The 23,041-nt window shown below is 44.5% G+C and overlaps 1 protein-coding gene across 3 annotated transcripts in view; it reads right to left on the reverse strand.

The window, feature by feature from the left end:
- psd3l (pleckstrin and Sec7 domain containing 3, like) overlaps positions 1-22,317 on the reverse strand; it is a 504,243-nt gene extending 481,926 nt beyond the window's left edge. The window contains exons 1-2 of one of the 3 annotated variants that reach the window (XM_060908177.1): positions 22,213-22,317; positions 6,799-7,933 (exon numbers count right to left, since the gene is read on the reverse strand). In XM_060908177.1, the coding sequence (XP_060764160.1) occupies positions 6,799-7,842 (1,044 nt within the window). In that variant the 5' untranslated portion in view covers positions 7,843-7,933; positions 22,213-22,317. Of the gene's footprint in view, positions 1-294; positions 422-6,798; positions 7,934-22,212 lie in introns of those variants that run through there. The other 2 variants (XM_060908176.1, XM_060908179.1) reach the window with 2 other exon arrangements.
- Positions 22,318-23,041: the final 724 nt, after the last annotated feature.

The following is a 23,041-nucleotide window of genomic DNA, read 5'->3' on the forward strand; positions in this document are numbered from 1 at the left end:
CACTTTATCATCTAGCCACGTGTACTTGTGGCCGTGAAACAGAGTGTCTGTCTGTCTGTCTGTCTCTCACACACACCCCTCCACTCCCTGTGTGTGCTGCTAGCTTTAGCCGTAAAGGTGTTCGTTAGCCTGTCACTGCTCCGACCAGCTTCACCCGCTCCTCACCAACTTACACCAAACACCGCAAAGCCACAGGCTGCGCTCAGGGCCAACTCAAGCAACTCCTTAATTCAACAACAGCAGCTTTAAACACACACACACACACGACACAAAAGGTTAGCCGGAGCATCTCACCCCATCTCTCTGCTCCATATCCACCCGCCGCCTGAGGACTCCAGCAGCTCCGCAACACAGGAGGCTGAGTGAGCTCACTGCAAACCCGCTGGCAGCACACCTTTCACAAACACCACACTCATGCCTGAGGTCTCTCTCTCTCTCTCTCTCACACACACACACACACACACTCTCTCTCTCTCACACACACACACACTGGTTGAGTTAGAGCAGCAGCGCGCTCATACAGCCGCCTTGAACTGAAGGCGTGACGCGCGCACAGCGCTGAAGCACAAATGTGAGAGAAGTGAAAACCCGCCGCACAAACGAACCACAAACAACCGCGTCCACTCTTCCACACACACAAACACTCACCAACACCGCCTGAAGCCCAGCGAGTACACACCGCCGCTAATCCACCATCCCTGGACCTCTGTGCCACGCTTTCAGCCTCGCACTAGGGTTTGTGTTTTGTTGTCCATATGCCATCCCTTCCCCCCCCGTCTCCACAACAGTTGGTACGTTCCCGGGAGCGCGTCCCACTCTCGGACAACGCTGTGGTAGAATCCATCAGAGGAGGGGCGGGGGGGGGCTGACATGAAAGTTGAGCAAGGAAAAAAAAAAAAAAAGGTCTGTCATCAGCTTTGAAGATTTCTTATGAGTCTTTCTGACTCTCTGAGTTTACTTTCTCCTTAGTGGACTGTCATTATAACACGTGATTTTAAAGCAGATATTTAATAGTTCCTTATCTTTATCAATTCAATTCCACTCTGTGCTATTGTATTCAATATCCAATCAAATACAGTACAAACAAGACTACATGTGCATTACCAAAGCTGCAGAGTATGGAAATATTAAAGCAAAAAAAAAAAATCATATAGTCATCTATGCTATATTTTTAGAACCTATAATCTTCAATTTTAGTGGTGGGAAGGAAACTGCTTCAAAACTCATCTCATCTCATCATCTCTAGCCGCTTTATCCTTCTACAGGGTCGCAGGCAAGCTGGAGCCTATCCCAGCTGACTACGGGCGAAAGGCGGGGTACACCCTGGACAAGTCACCAGGTTATCGCAGGGCTGACACAGAGACAAACAACCATTCACGCTCACGGGCAATTTAGAGCCACCAATTAGCCTAACCTGCATGTCTTTGGACTGTGGGGGAAACCAGAGCAAACCCACACAGACACCACACAGAAAGGCTTTCGTCAGATCAAACCCAGGACCTTCTTGCTGTGAGGCGACAGTGCTAACCACTACACTACCGTGCCACTCTTAGTACAACATTACTGCTCTAATAATGTAAAATAATTAAGTCAAAATAAATATTGTGAAATGCATTTGTTGGCTGTAATACGAGTCCTCACTGCAAAAAATAAAAATCTTAGGAAGTTTATTTGTCTATTTTCAAGTCAAAACATCTAGCCACCCTTATTATAAGACATAATTGCCCAACAAGCAAAACCTCATTTAGCTAGAAAGGCTAGTTTTTAGACAGTCCATCTTGAAAATCTTGTATAGACAAAATGTCTTGAAAAAGTCTTATTTGGAGCACCTTTGAAAATAAAACAAGTTTTTTTTAAAACAAGTAAGTACATTTTGGACATTTGTCAAATGCGGTTCATCTTGTTTCAAGAAAAAAAAAACAAAGTATGCTTGTTTTGGGAATAAATGAACTTTACGATTGAGACCCTTCTAGATGCTGTACATACTCGAGACCAGACAAGTGCCTTCAAAAAGGCTATGAGTGAGTGGAGGGCGTTTTAGTGAGGACTTTTTGGAATGCTGTGAGTTAAGTTCAGTGGTTTTTTTTGTTTGTTTGTTTTTGTGCCTGATCTTGTAAACCCCTCGTACACTGCACTGTTGCTTTGGCGTTGTGTAAGCACTGTAAGTCAAAATGCGTAGACTTTTTTTTTTTGGTGCCTGAGGTCCTGGGGAAGTGGAATCTTAAGAGATGTTTTAATGTTTGAATGTTGAAATGGGAAAAAAAATAAAACTTGTTGCAATGCTACGTGTCGTCAACTTGATTCAAGATAGTCTCTGGTCTCATATCTAGAGTATTTTACAGGTCACAAAAGGAGAATCTTTTAAGCTAGCAATGCTCAGTTGTAGAATTTAACAATCCTAATATTAGTATATTTATCTTAAATTCAGTTTTTACTGCTAAGACTTTGTCATGAATTTAAATGAAATACCCTTAAAATGAAATAAATAAAAATGACTTGAATGGCTAAATGCAAGAAGTACGACCTTGTTATAAGAACTATTTTGATTATTTCGAGTTAATCAGATCTCGCATAATAAGTTCCCCAATCTTATTTTGGAATTATTTCATCTAAAAACAGGTTAGATTTTTCATCTTACTTTAAGAAATCTTACCAAGTCAAATTTGACTAGTTCCATTGGCAGATTTTTTTCACCTGATTCAAGCAAATATGCTTTGTTTTAATCTTTTATTTCTTATTTTTGAAAGGCCATTTTTTGCAGTGCTGGGTTCATCACTACCAGCCTGAGACCAAACAGCAGTCAAAGCAGTGGAAGCACCCCTCCTTTCCCACCCCAAAAAAGGCCAAGGTCACGGTCTCGGCTGGAAAGGTCATGGCATCCATTTTCTGGGATGCACGAGGCATGTTGCTGGTGGATTATCTCCAAAAGGGTCACACCATCACTGGACAATACTACGCCGACCTGCTGACACGCCTGCACGAAAATATCAAGAAGAAGAGCTCAGGAATGCTGAGCAGAGGGGTCTTGTTCCATCAGGATAACGCCTTCGTGGTGGCAATGGCAAAAAATCCATGACTGTGGCTTCCAACTCGTCCATCACCCACCATACTCACCAGACCTCACACCCTCTGACTTCCACCTGTTCCCGAACCTGAAAAAGGACCTGGTTGGGCAATGCTACACCACCGATGAGGTCATAGAGGCCATAGACGCCTACCTCAGGCCCCAAACTAAGGACTTCTACTTCAGCAGGATCCAGGCACTCCACCACCGGTGGAAGAAGTGTGTTGACTTGAAGGGAGATTATGTTGAAAAATAAAGCACTAAAAGATTTCTATTGGCTATCATTTCCTGGAGGCTCAAAACATATCAGTCACCTCTCATAAGATCCTTAATAGTATCTCGATATGAAACTCAGGGATATATCCCAGAGCCCCAGGTCTGCCACTATATTTCCTTTAGTACTCGAGTTATATAAGGCCCAAACTGCCAGGGTGGAATGTGGCGATATGCAATGGATACTTCTGCTTAAACTCAATGATAAGCCTGTCAAAATAATGCGATTAGGTCATGCTATTGTTATTGATACTTTAATCTCATCCATGTTTGAGTGGCTCAAAGGGTTAAAGTGCATATCATGGGTAAATTCAGGAGCAAGATCAATGTAATTCTCCTATTTTATATTAAACTTTGGTCAAATATCTGTCACATTTTGCATTTTGTGCAAATTTTTTCCCTTGCGCAATACCAGAAAAATTCAGTTGAAATCAAGCCATTTGAGGCGAATTGGTCCACCTCTGAAAAAACTTGGCATTTGGATTTCCCGGCAAACATTGATTTTCGTGACATCGCATGCGGGACGCCTCCTTCTGAATCCTACATCAGCGCTGGTTTGTTTATGAGAAAACGACCTGGTGGTTTTCTGCAAATTTCTTCAACGTTATCACGTAATTATTAAATTGGTTAACAGATGTATCGTAGGAGGGTGTAGCAACACCAATCATGATGGGATTAGTACTCATCATTTCCCAAAAGACCGGACAATGAGAGAGAAATGGGAGCGCTTGGTCTACACAGGCTGTGCACTGAAACCGTGCAAAGCTCGCGCAGCCTACTGGCGCTTCCGCAGGTAACGTCACGACTCTGGCTCCAGATTCCCTTGGGATTTTTCCAGACGCGTTTTGTTATTTTATTTTTTTCTGCTGTAGACAGATGGCCTTGTGCAAAATTACCCTTCTGGATGAGTGTGTAAAGGGACATTCTTTCATATTAAAAAAAAAAAACAACAAAATTGGTCCAGAATATACACTTTAAGGTTCTGGGTTATTGATTGGAGGATCAGGGATTCGAGCCCCAGCACCACCACTGTTGGGCCCTCTCAGCTCAAGCGCACCACCCCAACCCCACACAGAAGTTGGAAAAAGATGTGAAAAGAAGAGTCGAAGAATTTCAGTCATATTTGAGACAAACACTAAAGGACTTATCATGACCATCCAACAACTTTACTATCAGCGAAAGTAATTCAGTAGAAATGCTACTTTTCATCAGTAATGGAGTGGAGGTTACTTTTTTGTAGTAACCTTTGTGAAAGGTTTCTTTAAAAATCATGTATTATCGCTTGTATTAATCTGTGAACATTGTCAAATGTACGTCAAATGTTTATAATTTTTGAAGACGGGTGGAATTAGTTAGGTTGCCATATCAGTGGCTATTCCATTAGTACTTTTTTTTACAATTCAACCAGCTCAAATAACTGATACCATTCTCAAACATACTGTCAGTTTCTACGCCAACAAACTCTGAGTCAACAGAGCAGAGCTTTTACCAGTATTATCAGGAGATTTTTTTTTTAATCACAGAAAGAACAACAAATTGAACAGAACACCCAATGGAAAATGGCAAGAGCAAAGGAAGGAGATGAAAATTCTTTCTGGTCCATTTAATGACAGGAATGGCAGAAATTACTCTTGGATACACAGCTGTAATCGGTCCATCTGGGTGGGTAGCCTTCAACCATTATCCACCCTGGTGTGGTCAAATCTTATAGTCACAATCTTTCAGTTGAAGATCGTGTTAGGCGTCTAAAAAATGTATTTTTAAATCGTAATTTCAGGAAGACGAAATCTTCAATACCTCAACTTTATACAGTGGATATAAAAAGTGTACACACCCCATTAAAATGATAGGTTTTTCTGACGTAAAAAAATGAGACAACGATAAATAATTTCAAAACTTTTCCCAGCTTTAATGTGACCTATAACCTGTACAATTCAATTGAAAAACAAACAAATCTGTTGGGGGGGGGAACATAAAAAATAAAAAATGTACAATAAGCTGGTTGCGTAAGTGTGCACACCCTTAAACTAATACTTTGTTGAAGCACCTTTTGATTTAATTACAGCATTCAGTCTTTTTGGGTTCACACCTGCCATCAACTAAAATGACTCTGATTAACCCCAAATAAAGTTCAGACGTTTACTCAGTTGCATCCTCCAGCAAAAGCCAGGGTTCGCAGAGAGCTTACAAAGCATCAAAGGGATCTCATTGTTGAAAGGTATCAGTCAGAAGAAGGGTACAAAAATTTTTTCCACGGCATTAGATATACCATGGAGCACAGTGAAGACAGTCATCAAGAAGTGGAGAAAATATGGGACAACAGTGGCATTACCGAGAACTGGACGTCCCTCCAAAATTGATGAAAAGACAAGACGAAAACTAGTCAGTAAGGCTGCCAAGAGGCCTACAGCAACACTGAAGGAGCTGCAGGGATTTCTGGCAAGTACTGGTTGTGTACTACATGTGGCAACAATCTCCTGTATTCTCATTATGTCTGGACTATGAGGTAGGGTCAAAGCAAAACATCCAGGCCCAGCTAAATTTTGCAAAAAAAAAAAAGCATCATCTCTTCCAAAAGCATGTGGGAAAATGTGTGATGGTCTGATGAAACCAAGGTTGAGCTTTTTAGCCACAATTCCAGAAGATACGTTTGGTGCAAAAACAATGCTTCGCATCACCAAAAGCACATCATACCTACGGTGAAGCATGGTGGTGGCAGTATCATGTTTTGGGGTTGTTTTTCTTCAGCTGGAACAGGGGCTATAGTCAAGGTGGAGGGAATTATGAACAGTTCTAAATACCAGTCAATTTTGGCCCAAAACCTTCAGGTGTCCGTTAGAAAGCTGAAGATGAAGAGGAATTTCATCTTTCAGCACGACAGTGACCCCAAAAAAGTTTTGGAACGGCCCAGCCAGAGCCCAGACCTAAATCCAATTGAAAATCTGTGGGGTGACCTGAAGAGGGCTGTGCACAAGAGATGCCCTCGCAATCTGACAGATTTGGAGCGCTTTTGCAAGGAAGAGTGGGCAAATATTGCCGTCTAGATGTGGCAGGCTGATAGACTCCGACCCAAAAAGACTGAATGCTGTAATTAAATCAAAAGGTGCTTCAACAAAGTATTAGTTTCAGGGTGTGCACACTTATGCAACCAGCTTATTGTACGTTTGGTTTTTTTTATGTTTTTCCCCCTAACAGATTTGTTTGTTTTTCAGTTGAATTGTACAGGTTATAGGTCACATTAAAGCTGGGAAAAGTTTTGAAATTATTTATCGTGGTCTCGGGGTTTTTTTTACATCAGAAAAACCTATCATTTTAACAGGGTGTGTACACTTTTTATATCCACTGTAGTTAAAGTAAACACTGGGACTCTAACATGATGTATGTAAGGGATCAGTATTTTATGCTTTAAAGATGAAGACAAATTCAAAGACTAATATTACGAGATTTAGATGCAGTCTTACCTTTTCAGGTGCTGTAGACTGAAGCATGGTTGATGGTGCTGCTTTAGTGTGCAGAGATTCTGTAGTTGGTGCAGTTTGGTCTGGTTTTCCTGCACCTACTACAGCCAGAGAAGGGTTTTCAGAAGACTTTTCGATATCAGAAGTCACTTCAGAAGAACGATGTGCTGGTTTATAGATATCCCCATAGAGCTCTGAGGACCTCTTGATGACGGCTGAAACAAAAGTGGTCCTCTCGGCGTTTGTACTCTGTGCTCGTTCTAGAGCAGCAGCCTCCTCCTTGAGTTTGGCACTGTGCACCCAGCTGCTCTGCGACAGCCGATGTGTGCTTGGAAAAGTAGAGGTTGCTGTACAGGCTGGAGGGACTTCACTGGACGTTGTGTTTGGATCTGGACCATGTGCTGTTGTCCTGTTCTGGGAGTCAGATTCTGTTGACGGGTACAGGAAACTCACCCTGGGACCTAAAGAAGGTTTGGGAAAGTTCCCCAGTGGTGGAGACTGAATCACTTCACTCATGGTTTTCGGAGGGTCCTGACACAAGAGCCAAATGCGTTCACCAGAGTTGTCCTTCTCAGATACTGAATTTTGGGATTTTTTGAGTTCACAACTCAAGCACTCGTGAGAATCGGTTTTACTTAGAAACGCATCTCCTGTTAAACATTCACAGCTCGATGATGAAGTGGTTTCTTGGCTGTCCGGCCTGATATCTATTCTTGTAGAATCTGATGAACAGCTCTCTTCTGTAACCCCAGCAGCAAATAGTGGTGAAGGTGCTTCCTCCAGTATTGGTTTACTATCCACGTTCTGTAATAAGGTGTCATCTAAGGCATCATTGTAGACAGTTATACCTTCTTCCTCCTTGGTGTAGATGCTGTCTAGGTCTCCAACTGAAGGTCGTGCTGTGTCTGTAGCTGTTGTGGCTGATGATACTTCCTCTAGAGTGACCAAGCTAAGCAAGTCAGCAGAAGGTTGGCACTGCTGGGTCCTGGAGGGTGACTGCAGTTGGATGAAAAGGAAGGAAGTCTTAACCTGATGATGATCTCCCATTTCCTCAATGGGAGTGTGGTCTCTTGGTGCAGTGGGGAGGGAGCAGAAGTGCACAGGTTTTCCCAGACTAACCTAGGAGGTTACTGCTGGCCTGGAAGCACAAAAATACACACAAGCCATCACAAGTGAGACTACTTGTTTTGAATATTTTGAGATAGAACTCAAAACCACTCACAACCAAAGCAATCATATGGAATCATCCAGCCTAAAACAAATTCTGCAATGTACCATGCGACAGTTCCCAGTTTCATCAAACGGATAACGGGTTACATAAATCTCGAACGTCTACACATTTGTGTTGCACCATCTTGAATATAAAGGGGGGGAAAACATTAAATAGCTCTCCATGACATTAAACAGTGAACAATTACACAAAAAAAATGAGGGAAAGGTCTTCTGACAAGCATGGAAGGAATCTCTCAATAGCCAGATTATTTTTCTTAAAAAAAAAATAAATGATGGTAATGAGAACAAAATCACACTCATTAAGCATTCCTCAGAGGGTTATGCATTCTTAGGCTCTTACAGGGGATCTACTTGGAGTCCTCTTTAACGGGGGAAACACTGTTGTAGAAGATTTCTCAAGCAAGACTAACTTAAACACAACCCAAAAAACAAACTCCGTTATACTGACAGATAATATCCATGCAAGACGTTTGAGCGTTCACTTGTTCATATTTGTATCTGCAGACTGTGTCCAGATTGTTTTTCTTTTAAAATAAAATGTTCTTGTGCGCTGACATCTTACTTTCTCCAAGGTTCAAATATTGTGCCCTGAGTACAAATTACACACGAGAATATCCGAGATTGTGACATCGCTGACTCACCACATAACTTGCCGAGGCTGAGATCTAGTGGATATATATTGCTTCTAAATTGTTGTAAACAACCCTAAAGATGCCCGAGTTTCAGGCGTTTGGCTGTAAAAAATAAGCCCATAACGCTGAAGCAGTGAACACACACACACACAAGTAAACAGTGAGCACACACATATCCAGCCTTTGCTGCCTATAAGCACTTCATCGCCGGCTACTCCGTTTTTTCCCCCCAACAAATTAAAATTTTCCTTGTATTTTTATGTGAAGTGCTTTTGTTTGTTTTTATTCACTGAGAAAAGTTATCTTTTTAGACAGCAAGAATCGCGTTGCTATGACAACGACCATTGTTTACTAGTGTCTGTGTCAGTACTGCGTACGCGTTAACTAGCCAAGTGAGATTTAGTCAAAGTCTGGTGATTCGTCCAGTAGTTTCATATTCGCTTAAGATCTGGTCCCAGATTAGGAGACATTTTGGATGGCAGGAATGCTCGATCCAGGGCCCACTGGTTGCTAATCACTCATTTACCCCCTCCTTTGCAGATTCAGCATTTAGTTTCTGGCACAATAAAGGTATACACTCTTTTAGGGACCTATTCATTGATAAACTTTTTCCCACATTCCAAAAGTTGCAAAGCAAATTTAACCTGCCCCACTCTCACTTTTTCAAATACCTGCAAGTACGCAGCTTTGTGAAGAAAAACTTTCCATCTTTTCCCCAAGAACCACCCAGCTCACCAATGGAATCATTGTTTTTAACAAACCCCTTCATTAAAGGCGGGACATCTAGAATACATGATAAACTTGCCCAATTTGAGCACACAACTACACTAGAACACCTAAGGGTGGCATGGCAGGAAGACCTAAAAGTAGATATCACCGAAGAGCAATGGGAGAGAGCAATCGGGCAAGTTCATTCTTCTTCAATATGCATCCGGCACGGATTATTGCAATTTAAGATACTGCACAGACTGCATCTTTCTAAATTAAAGCTCTCAAAAATGTTCCCAACAGTTGATTCAGCTTGTGATCGTTGTGGGCAATCGCCAGCATCACTGGCTCACATGTTCTGGAATTGCCCCAACATCAGTAATTACTGGTTTAAAATCTTTCAAGCCCTTTCTGCTATTCTGAAGAGACCCATTGACCCTGACCCAATATTAGCCATTTTGGGGGTTACAGCCCCTGATTTAACGTTGACACGCAATCAAAACAATATGGTTGCATATGTAACATTGTTAGCCAGAAGGCTGATTTTACTTAATTGGAAATGAACAATACCTCCATCCCATGCTGCTTTGTTAAAAGACGTTATACAACACCTCCAGTTAGAAAAAATAAAATTTTCACTCAGGGGGAATACAGGCAAATTCTTCTCTGTATGGCAACCATTTATAAATTATTTCAATAATACTGTACTGAACCTACCTGAAAACCAGCCTAGTACGTTACAAACATTGTAGATGCTGAGTGTTGACTATTGTACCGACTTTTATTGATCTATTTATTTTTGTTTATTTTTATTTTTTTTGAAAATATTTATAAATAGGGAAATGTGTTTAAGCATATTTATATTTTTGAATATAACACCCAATGATTTGTATATATACGTGTGTGAATGCGAGTGTTTGTGTATTCAAACACGCATGTAATTATTTATAAATGGAAGAAATTGATGTTTTTGTTTTGTACCAGAAAATGCCCCAATAAAAAGAAGTTTCAAAAAAAAATAAAAAGTCTGGTGATTCGTGGATTTTGTTGCCAGTAAAAATCAGATGGTTACAGAAAATTTCTGATTAGATTTTTAAGAATTAGAAGCGTTTATTTGTCACATAAACATTACACCACAGTGAAATTCTTTCCCTGCATTTAACCCATCTGAAATAGTGAACACACACAACAGCAGTGCGCTACAGCACCCGGGTATTTTATTTTCATCTCATCTCATTATCTCATCTCATCTCATTATCTCTAGCCGCTTTATCCTGTTCTACAGGGTCGCAGGCAAGCTGGAGCCTATCCCAGCTGACTACGGGCGTGTGGCAGCGGGGGCGTGGTCAAGCGCCGGTCTGTGACAGGAGGGCGGAGTCAGGGAAGGTAAGTGGCAGAATCACTACACCTGTCGTTGATTAATGTGTTTGTGCGTCTTCCCAGTGACCGCGCCCTATTTAAGGAGAGAGAGCGAGAGCAGAGGGAGCTCTCTCCACAACTAGACTACTGATGTGTGTGTGTGTGTCTGAGTGTGTGTGAGAGTATAGAGATAGGCTGAAAAGCTGAATAAAGAGAGTTTTGTGAACTCAGTTCTGTCCTGCCGTCCTTCTGTGCTCCAACCACTTACACAAACTGCCACAGTGGTGCTGAAACCCGGGATAAGCACAGAAGAGAACAGCCCCATGGAGTCCTCCACCTTTGCCGACCTGATCCACACCCTCACCACAGCCCAACGGAGCCAGCACCAGGCGCTGCTCGCCCTCCGAAAGGAGCAAGAACAACGGTTCGAGGCCCTGGTGCTGGCGCAACAGGAAGATCGTCGGGCGTTCCGGCACCTCCTCGCGTCGGCGGGGTCCACCATCTCCACCACCGTGGGCCCGTCCCCCCTCACCCTCACGAACATGGGCCCGCAGGACGACCCTGAGGCATTCATCATGCTCTTTGAGCAGGTAGCGGAGACCTCGGGGTGGCCGGTGGAACAGCGCGCGGCGCGCCTCCTCCCCCTCCTAACGGGAGAGGCGCAGCTGGCCGTGCTACAGCTCCCCGCCAACCGCCGGCTGGCCTACGCAGACCTTCGCCGAGCCGTCCTCCAGCGGGTGGGACACACCCCAGAGCAACAGCGTCAGTGTTTCCGCGCTCTGCGCTTGGAGGAAGTCGGCCGGCCGTTTGCGTTTGGCCAGCGACTCCGGGACGCCTGCTGGCAGTGGTTGAGGGCCGACAGCTGCGACGCCGAGGGACTCATCGACCAGGTGGTACTGGAGCAGTTCGTCGTGCGTGTACTAGCGGGAACCGCAGAGTGGGTCCAGTGCCACCGCCCGCCGTCGCTGGATCAGGCAATCGAGCTGGCGGAGGACCATCTGGCGGCTGTCCCGACGGCAGGACAGTAGACGACCTCTTCTCTTCTCTCTCTCTCCCCTCCTCCTGTGTCTCCTCCTCGCCCTATTCCCCCACCGTGGAGGCGGGGGCTGGCGCCACCTCAGACGGCCCGCCTCACCCGCGGTGCCCTCCCGTGTCTCCCTTCTGTGTCTGTCTCTCTCTCTCCCCAGGTGAGTGAGCCCCAGAGCACTAGTGCAGAGAGGAAGCCCGGGCCGGTTCGCTGGCGCTGCGGGGAGCCGGGCCACCTCCAACAGTAGTGCTCGGTAATGGAAGTGGGCAGGGTGGTTCGGATCCCCGACGCGCCAGGAGCTGCCCTCCTGGTATCGCATACTGGTGAGTATCCAAGGGGATACATATCAGGCGTTGGTGGATTCTGGCTGTAATCAGACCTCAATTCACCAAAGCCTGGTGCAAGGCGAGGCATTGGGGGGAGCACAATTGGTGAAGGTGTTGTGTGTGCACGGGGATGTTCACAACTACCCTTTAGTGTCAGTCCACATTTTTTTTCAAGGGGAAAAATTTATAGTGAAGGCGGCGGTTAATCCTCGCCTTACCCACTCTCTAATTTTGGGGACTGATTGGCCGGGATTTCGGGATTTAATGACACATTTAGTGAAGAGTGGGTCCTGTCATTTAACAGGGGGAGGTCCCGGTGTCGAGCAGCTGTCACAGAGCCGTCTACGTCATCTCCGCGTCAGAGTGAGGAGCCGCCGGCCCCTCCTCTCTCTGTTGGGGAATCCCTCGCGGATTTCCCATTAGAGCAGTCGCAAGACGAGACTCTGCGGCATGCGTTTGACCAAGTGAGAGTGATGGTCAAACGCTCCCGCCGAACGCCACCCCGCCCTTCCCCTACTTCGCGATTATGAAGGATAGATTATACCGAGTGACGCAGGACACTCAAACTAAAGAGCGAGTCACGCAGCTTTTAATTCCGAAGAGCCGCCGGGAATTGGTATTCCAGGCGGCTCACTTTAATCCCATGGCTGGACACTTAGGGCAGGATAAAACACTAGCCCGAATAATGGCCCGATTCTATTGGCCAGGGATTCGCGGCGATGTTCGTAGGTGGTGTACGGCATGCCGCGAATGCCAGTTAGTAAATCCAGCGGCCATTCCAAAAGCGCCTTTGCGCCCTCTACCGTTAATCGAGACCCCGTTCGAAAGAATTGGAATGGATCTCGTAGGGCCATTAGATCGGTCAACATGAGGGTACCGCTTTATATTAGTTCTAGTGGACTATGCAACGCGATACCCGGAAGCAGTGCCTCTTCGCAATATCTCAGCACGCAGTATTGCGGAGGCACTCTTCCACGTTATCTCCCGAGTTGGAATCCCGAAAGAGATTCTGACTGACCAAGGCACCTCGTTTATGTCACGTACACTGAACGAACTGTATGGGTTGTTGGGTATTAAGCCGATCCGCACCAGCGTGTATCACCCACAAACGGACGGTTTAGTTGAATGGTTCAATCGCACCCTCAAGAATATAATTAAAAAATTCGTAAGCGAGGACGCACGTAATTGGGATAGATGGCTCGAACCCTTGCTCTTTGCAGTGCGAGAGGTCCCCCAAGCCTCCACGGGGTTCTCCCCATTTGAATTGTTATATGGGCGTAAGCCGCGCGGCATCCTAGATGTGCTGCGGGAAAATTGGGAGGAGGGACCTTCACCAAGTAAAAACGAAATCCAATACGTTATTGACCTGCGCGCAAAACTCCACACACTCACGCACCTAACTCAGGAGAATTTGTGGCAGGCCCAAGAATGACAGACCCACCTGTACGACAAGGGTACGCGCCTTAGGGAGTTTGCACCGGGAGAGAAAGTACTCGTACTGTTGCCCACATCGAGCTCCAAATTAGTCGCCAAGTGGCAAGGACCCTTTGAGGTCACATGGCGAGTCGGGGACGTTGACTATGAGGTGAGGCGAACGGATAGGGGTGGGGTGCTACAGATTTACCACCTCAACCTGCTCAAACTCTGGAACGAGGAGGTCCCCGTGGCATTGGTGTCGGTGGTTCCAGAGAAGGCGGAGCTGGGGCCGGAGGTGCAAAAGGGAACACTGGCATCGTGTACCTCTCCGGTCCCCTGTGGAGACCACCTCTCCCCGACCCAACTCGCGGAGGTTGCCCAGTTGCAGACCGAGTTTTCAGACGTGTTCTCACCCCTACCCGGCCGCACCAACCTCATAGAGCACCACATTGAGATGCCCCTGGGGGTGGTAGTGCGTAGCCGCCCTTACAGGTTACCCGAGCACAAGAAAAAAGTGGTTCGGGAAGAACTCGAAGCCATGCTCAAAATGGGCATCGTCGAGGAGTCCCACAGTGACTGGAGCAGCCTGGTGGTCTTGGTACCCAAGGCCGACGGGTCGGTCCGGTTCTGTGTCGACTATAGAAAAGTCAACGCGGTGTCTAAATTCCATGCGTACCCAATGCCTCGTATTGATGAGTTGCTCGATCGGCTAGGCACGGCTCGTTTTTACTCGACACTGGATTTAACAAAGGGTTATTGGCAGATCCCCTTGACTCCATTATCCCGGGAAAAAACAGCCTTTTCCACACCGTTCGGCTTACACCAATTCGTCACACTTCCTTTTGGGCTGTTTGGGGCGCCCGCTACGTTTCAGCGGCTGATGGACAGGGTCCTCCGCCCCCACGCCACCTATGCGGCCACATACCTCGGCGATATCATTATTTATAGTAATGACTGGCAGCGGCACTTACAACACCTGAGGGCCGTCCTTAAGTCGCTGAGGCGAGCGGGTCTCACAGCCAACCCAAAGAAGTGTGCGATTGGGCGGGTGGAAGTACGGTATCTGGGCTTCCACTTGGGCAACGGGCAGGTGTGTCCCCAAATTAACAAGACAGCAGCGATTGCGGCCTGCCCGAGGCCCAAGACCAAAAAGGGGGTGAGACAGTTCCTGGGGCTGGCTGGCTACTATCGTAGGTTTATACCTAATTATTCGGACGTCACCAGCCCGCTGACTGATCTCACTAAAAAGGGGGCACCAGATCCGGTCCAGTGGACGGAGCAATGCCAGCGGGCGTTCTCTAAGGTAAAGGCTGCACTGTGCGGGGGGCCACTATTACACTCCCCTGACTTTTCTCTCCCTTTTATGTTACAGATGGATGCGTCGGACAGAGGGTTGGGGGCCGTGTTGTCCCAGGAGGTGGAGGGGGAGGATCGTCCCGTGCTGTACATCAGCAGAAAGCTGTCGGTACGCGAGGGGTGCTACAGGACGATAGAAAAGGAGTGCCTCGCGATCAAGTGGGCGGTCCTCGCCCTCCGCTACTACCTGCTGGGGCACCCTTTCACCCTCTGTTCGGACCACGCGCCCCTCCAGTGGCTCCACTGCATGAAGGATGCCAACGCGCGGATCACCCGTTGGTATCTGGCACTCCAACCCTTTAATTTCAAGGTGATCCACAGGCCGGGGGCGCAGATGGTTGTGGCGGACTTTCTCTCCCGTCGGGGGGGGGGGGAGTCGGCTGCAGGCCGGACGGCTGCCCGGCCTGAGTCGGGCGGTGGGGGTATGTGGCAGCGGGGGCGTGGTCAAGCGCCGGTCTGTGACAGGAGGGCGGAGTCAGGGAAGGTAAGTGGCAGAATCACTACACCTGTCGTTGATTAATGTGTTTGTGTGTCTTCCCAGTGACCGCGCCCTATTTAAGGAGAGAGAGCGAGAGCAGAGGGAGCTCTCTCCACAACTAGACTACTGATGTGTGTGCGAGAGTATAGAGATAGGCTGAAAAGCTGAATAAAGAGAGTTTTGTGAACTCAGTTCTGTCCTGCCGTCCTTCTGTGCTCCACCCACTTACACGAACTGCCACAGGGCGAAAGGCGGGGTACACCCTGGACAAGTCGCCAGGTCATCACAGGGCTGACACATAGACACAGACAGCCATTCACACTCACATTCACACCTACGGTCAATTTAGAGTCACTAGTTATCCTAACTTGCATGTCTTTGGACTGTGGGGGAAACCGGAGCACCCGGAGGAAACCCACGTGGACACGGGGCAAACATGCAAACTCCGCACAGAAAGGCCCTCGCCGGCCATGGGGCTCGAACCCGGACCTTCTTGCTGTGAGGCGACAGCGCTAACCACTACACCACCGTGCCACCCCCCAAAGAGTATTTTTTTAAACAAATTACCTTAATTAGCAAATGAGCCAGCCATTTATTATTTTCAGCCATTTCAAATCCCTCCAGACTTTATGAGCAACAATTTCCCAAACTTATAAAAAAAAGAGTCAAGACAAGAATCTCTTTATTACCCTGTTATTAGCGCTATTTTTTTAATAGATACTTTTCACAAGTTTTAATAAAATAGACTGAGGGCACTGGCAACCTGAAATAATCCTAGATGGCTAAAAATGCCAGGCTGTCAGCTGTAAGTAAAGTGTTTGCTATCTAAGGTCGGACATCAGTATTGAAATTTAGCAGCAATCTATAATGTTTAAAGCTAAACTGTCAGGAGGCATCATATTTAAATTACTCATGAGGTCTGAAGTCGAACCTATGTGGAATCACTGTCCAAATTCGAGGTCCAATACTATCATCCAGAACCTTGCTGAATCTCCAAAGTCACACTGTGTACAAGGGCGAGTGTGGAATGAAGTTAATTTGCATAACTGTCTATGAATCAGAGTAACAAATGAGTATGGACAGATAAAAGGAAGAAAGGCTGAATAATAAACTGTGTAGAAATACTGTATGCTTTAGGTTATGGCTTGACGTCTGTACGAATGACATACGACGAAAGTGAAAGGCAACGTATCTCATAACCACTTGACCACCAGATAACGAAATTTATATCTTTATTTACATAAGATAGATGGTTTTTATTCAGCAGCTTATTTTTCATTTGCTTTTTAAAAATAACGTAGGATTATTTACCAACACATTTTATGGAAAATATTCACGACAGTTTCATATAAAACAAGTTAAAAGAGTTTTATTAGTCAACCGTATGTACTGAAGAAGGCAACTGGACTCGCTTGAAATCCTTGAAGACGTTTCACCTCTCATCCGAAAGGCTTCTTCAGTTCTGCCTGGCTAGTGGGGAGTTCTAGGTATTTATCCTCTAGTGGACCAAAAACAACCCTAAGGAGAGTCGTTAAGGTCTTAAATGCCTAGAACTTCCCACTAGTCAGACAGAACTGAACAAGCCTTTCGGATGAGAGGTGAAACATCTTCAAGGATTTCAAGCAAGTCCAGTTGCCTTCTTTAGCACCCACGGTTTACGATGACCTGGATGACTGAGAACCTTCACAGACAGTTTTATTAGTTCACTAGCTTGTTGGACATTTGACAGTTTCTGTCATGTAATGGGCTAGACGGATGTAAAAAGGAAGAGTTTTATCGAAAGCATGCTAGCAACCAGATCTAAAACATAAACAATGGCAGAGTCGAATAACAGGCAGTGGTCGAATGAGACACAGACAGGTTATCAGAAGTAATACAACACTCACAGTCCAAAACCACAAACAGGGAGAGTCCTTATATGTATGTGCTGTGATTACACTCTAATCAGGAACAGGTGCATGGTAATTAGTTCTAATGGTGTGCGTGCACTTTACAGTCTGGCCGCACTTCAAGTTCTAATGCATGTGGATGTGACAGATGTAACCAGACATCTGTTTGGCATAGATTGATATTAGATTGTGGGGCATCATGGCTCAGGTGGATAAGGCGCCATACCATAAATCTGGGGACCCCGGTTCGATTCCGACCTGAGGTCATTTCCCGATCCCTCCCCGTCTCTCTCTCCCACTCATTTCCTGTCTCTACACTGTCCTATCCAATAAAGGTCAAAAAAGCCCCAAAAAATATCTTTAAAAAAAAAAAAGATATTGGATCGTAACTATATAGTAATGATGTAAAGTGAAAGCGCTGGTTCACTGCTGAACACCAGGCACCCAGCAGAGTTCCATCCATCCACTATCTGTAGCCGCTTATCCTGTCCTACAGGGTCGCAGGCAAGCTGGAGCCTATCCCAGCTGACTATGGGCGAGAGGCGGGGTACACCCTGGACAAGTTGCCAGGTCATCGCAGGGCTGATACACAGACAACCATTCACACTCACAGTCAATTTGGAGCCACCAATTAGCCTAACCTGCATGTCTTTGGGGGAAACCGGAGCACACCCACAACATGTAAAATCCACACAAAAAGGCCCTCGTCGGCCACTGGGCTCGAACCCAGGACCTTCCTGCTGTGAGGCGACAGTGCTAACCACTACACCACCATGCCGCCCCAGCAGAGGCCCACCATAATAAATGTCGTGGTGTTGTTTCTGGAGGCATCAAAGAAAAGAATAAATATGTATTCGTAACTGCGATGTGCATCTCGTTCACAAGACAATGCAGCAATTTATTGACGCGAAATACACTACACTACACAATTCGATGGTTCATATGCTCTGATATTATTATTCTATTCAGGTTGATTTTGTGCCCTTGCGAATATTTTGTTCAGGCACTCACCAGGAGCTCTGCTTTTCGGCAGTGCCTAAGTATCTATATTAGGGTGTATTACAGTATGGTGTTTCTGTAAATGTAAGTCAATAGTCTTGTAGGGTCAAGGTTTATGTATCTGCGAAGAAGTAACACTTTATATGGATGATGTAAGCCATGAACAGGTTGTTTTAGTAACCTGCTCAGAACTAAATGAAAATGTTGAACTTTTGGAGGCAACTTTTATCTGATTTTCCTTTCATTTCTTTGCTATGCAGACTAATCTATACCAGTGTAAGTACCATTAAGAGCACTGCAAAATATATCAGTGACCTATTTTTATCTTAGCTATGAATGTTACACTCTAGCTGCCCTGCAAATCCACTTAAAGCCCTTGAGAGTTCGGGTTAAATGAATCAGCATCAACATGTACAGCAACACACCACTGACATGACGTTGATTTGGTTTAAGCCAAAAAATGGCAAATGACAGTATATGAAGGTATAATCATCTAAATAAAGATTGTTGATGTTCTCCCGTTCCTCACTTCGGTACCGAGACAGAGTAGCACCATGGAACCGTTTTCCGAAGTCAAGAAGGCGTGTAAACATGCTGAATGACTGCATATCGACAGGCGTGTGCGAGGACTCTTAATGTCAACTCGCCTGGAGGCCTCCGTTATTGAAACCAAACACAGAGGAAATGATGTCATTTGAGGGGCTCCAAGGGAACCCTTTCTTTTAGGGGAGAGTCTGCTTCCAGCTCTAGCAAAGGCCAATGAACAGCATACTGATGATGGTTTCAATCGCAATGAAGGCATTGTTTTGGCAAACCAGTCATGTGGGCTGGACAATCTTGAAGCCAGCTAGGCGAGCGGTTTAGAGTTGATCACGCTGTCATTTGATCAAAGAGCCCCGATCTTTACCCAGTAAAGGAAGGTGCCTGATTTTGACAGAACATAAAGTTTATTTACTGTGCAAAATCCAACAATGACGAATGGCCCTTGGCAATTACTCATCTCATCATCTCTAGCCGCTTTATCCTGTTCTACAGGGTCGCAGGCAAGCTGGAGCCTATCCCAGCTGACTACGGGCCTCGCCGAAAGAAAGGCCCTCGCCGGCCACGGGGCTCGAACCCGGACCTTCTTGCTGTGAGGCAACAGCGCTAACCACTACACCACCGTGCCGCCCTGGCAATTACTTACTGTATAAAAAGCATCATTATTGTGACAATGAAAAAAATAATAATAATGTCACTAAGAGAGAAAACAAAACCGGGAAGAGTTGAGACATGTTGAGCAAACCTAAACTCACATCTCCTATATTACTGTAATGCTGGCGGTCGGGTGCAAATAAATCTGACCACTTGTTGGGGTAATGAGTGGGCACCAAAGTAAACATTTACCAGAAAGAAAAGGAAGCATTCGACAATCCATACCTACTGTAGTTGCCTCATCAAAACAAATAAGAAACTACAGTACATTGGTCTACAGTGATCAGACATGTACTGTACTTACTACCTTATATACATGCTAATTATTATCTGAGTCTCCAATTGACATATTCTGTAATTAGCATTTTTAATTAGGTTACTCCTAAGCTATTTTGGTATTTGGGACATCACCAGGACCATGATATTTAGGATTTGGGACACCACCAGGACAATGTTAATTGATGTCTATTTTCAGCCATAAATATTTAATTTTCTTAGACAAATAAAGACACTAAAATGCAATTAAATTGAAAAGTCATACTGAGTTTTCTCTTCTTTTTTTTAATCTTATCAGGCTGTTCAAAATTTTTACTTTACATTACAGGCATTTAGCAGATGCTCTTATCCATGTATATGACGTACAACATACCCAGAGCAGCCTGGGGAGCAGTTAGTACCTTGCTCAAGGGCACTTTAGCTATTCCTGCTGGTCCAGGGAATCGAACTGGCGACCTTTTGGTCCTAAAGCTGCATCTTTAAACATGGCATTTAAAAGCTGTTTGCAAGTATGACACATTAAAATCGATTTAGTACTCTCTTATAGCCTTTAATGTGAAATGTGAATGATTTAAGTTTTAGAAACACTCAATACATTAGTGACGAAGTACAGACAATTTTAGAAGTCATCAGAAACAGACGGTTTTGGGTGGCACGGTGGTGTAGTGGTTAGCGCTGTTGCCTCACAGCAAGAAGGTCTGGGTCACCGTGGCCGGTGAGGGCCTTTCTGTGCGGAGTTTGCATGTTGTCCGCGTGGGTTTCCTCCGGGTGCTCCGGTTTCCCCCAAAGACATGCAGGTTATGTTAACTGGTGACTCTAAATTGACTGTAGGTGTGAGTGTGAATGGTTGTCTGTGTCTATGTCTCAGCCCTGTGATGACCTGGCGACTTGTCCAGGGTGTACCCCGCCTTTCGCCCGTAGTCAGCTGGGATAGGCTCCAGCTTGCCTGCGACCCTGTAGAAGGATAAAGTGGCTAGAGATAATGAGATTATATATATATATATATATATATATATATATATATATATATATATATATATATATATATATATTAGTGCTGTCAAAAATGTCGCGTTATTAACGCATTAACTTGACTCAATTTTAACGGCGATAATTTTTTTATCGCGAGATTAACGCTCTGTGACATGATGTAGGTTTTTCATAAGCTTTTGAAACTGCCAGGAACTTGGAACAGAGACTTTGCTTAGAAAACCGATAGCAGCTAGACTGTAATGCCACGCCCCGCACAGCCAGAGTCCTCTGCCCTCCCCCCCAAAGAACCAGCGCGGGCAGGGCGCGCTAGTAGAGATGGGATTTATGGCTCTTTGATGGGATCCGCATCTTTGTGATCCGTTCTTTGAAAAGAGCCGTTCAAAAGATTGGCTCATTTGGCTCTTTTTAAATATTTATTCAGTTTTAAGAAGACAGCGTCTAAAGAAGCCAGATCCCTCTGAACTGTAAACTCAATGCTATCCCAGAAATCCTTCCTGTAATATGCAAATTTGGCCGCCTCTGATTGGACAGCGCGACGCGTCAACAGGCAGAAAGTGTAAAAGTACAAAATGTGTTAAGTGAGCTGAAACAGTAAAGATCAGACTCAATGCAATATTTATCAACGAACAACTTAAAGTTAATATAACAGTGTACTTTATATTATAATCAAGCATGTCAAGCCTACCGTCACTGTGTAACCTGTCTCTCTGAGTTGTAGACTAACTCAAACAGTAGATCACTTCAATCATGGTTCTTTTGCCAGCCCCGGTGTTCGGCTTAGGTTTCACTTTGCAGTGGCTGTATCAAGACGTGTTATGCTTTGCAATACAAAACAAGCCCATTCACGTTTTTATGCTGATAAGAGAATTACAATGGTTTTTCATGTGACAAAAATGTGCGATTAAATTGCGATTAATCGCGAGTTAACTATGACAGTCGCGACATTAATCGCGATTAAATATTTTAATCGCTTGACAGCACTAATATATATATATATATATATATATATATATATATATATATATATATATAAAATCTACTCAGTAACATAGAATATTGTGGAAAAGATGGAATTTATTCAATATTAGTGAGACGGTGAGGGGGTATTGATTCTTATATGGTCAGATGCTTGCTTCAGTTTTATGGATATAAAACCGAGATTAATAAATGAACTATGTAATGTACAGCTTGGTCCAGTGTATAGTTACAGTACTCCATATGGAGGTTATACTGTATATAGCTATTGGCATGAGCTTTCATGTTTCTAATGGGGAATGTAAATGATTCATAACCTCAAGTTTATGAAGCTACATTACACTAGGCATAAATATGTCAGTTATAAAATGCATAAACCACACACACTTTCAGAAATCAACTGAAATAATATATCTACTCATTGACTAACTTTTCATCAGTATAATCTTCTTAAAATGGCACTGCACTGAATTTGACACTATTATAATCTGTTATAGTTGTTGTTGTTAAATATATAATTCCAGGCTTTCATTTCGACCTTTAAACTCTTACTCACTGTGCATCTCCAGTCCTCACTCAGAGCCCAGCACTTCTCCTGCATTGCTGTGAAATGAGCCTGTGTTCACATGGATGCAGTGTAAAGTCCCGCATTGTCACCACGTTCACTCACTGCCACTTTAACTCCCCTGGTTTACGGTTCGAGCTCCGTCCCAGCGCTCCCAGCTCATTCACACGGCTTTACAGGCACTGGGCAGGAGACTCGCTTCACTGAGTCGACTCATTTAAACAGACTCATTTCAGTGAACCGAACTCCGCGTGTTTTGAATCGTTCTACTTTTATTTTGCTTTGATATTATTTACTGATCATACTTTTATTATATACTTTCTTATCCTATATTATAAAAGTTTTATTCATGCATTTTAAATTTATTATTATTATTATTATTATTATTATTATGAGCCTATTGTTGTTGCTGCTGCTGCTGTTGTTTGGCAAAAATGTTTGTGAGTTCCTTGAGCTGTATGAAATGTATGAAAGGAGTTATATAAATAATCTGTATTGTTGTTGGTGGTGTACGTGTTGTTGTTGTTGGTGTGGTGGTGTACTTGTTGTTGTTCTTGTTAATGTTGTTGTTGTTGTCCATGTTGTTGGTGCTATTGTTGTACTCGTTGGTGGTGTTGATGTTGTACTTGTTCTTGTTAATGTATGAAAGGAGTTATATAAACAATATTTGGTGGTGGTGGTAGTGCTGGTGTTGGGATTGTACTTGTTCTTGTTAATGTATGAAAGGAGTTATATAAACAATATTTGGTGGTGGTGGTAGTGCTGGTGTTGGGATTGTACTTGTTCTTGTTAATGTATGAAAGGAGTTATATAAACAATA

This window comes from Neoarius graeffei, chromosome 25, assembly GCF_027579695.1.
Source record: "Neoarius graeffei isolate fNeoGra1 chromosome 25, fNeoGra1.pri, whole genome shotgun sequence".
Lineage (NCBI taxonomy): Eukaryota > Metazoa > Chordata > Actinopteri > Siluriformes > Ariidae > Neoarius > Neoarius graeffei.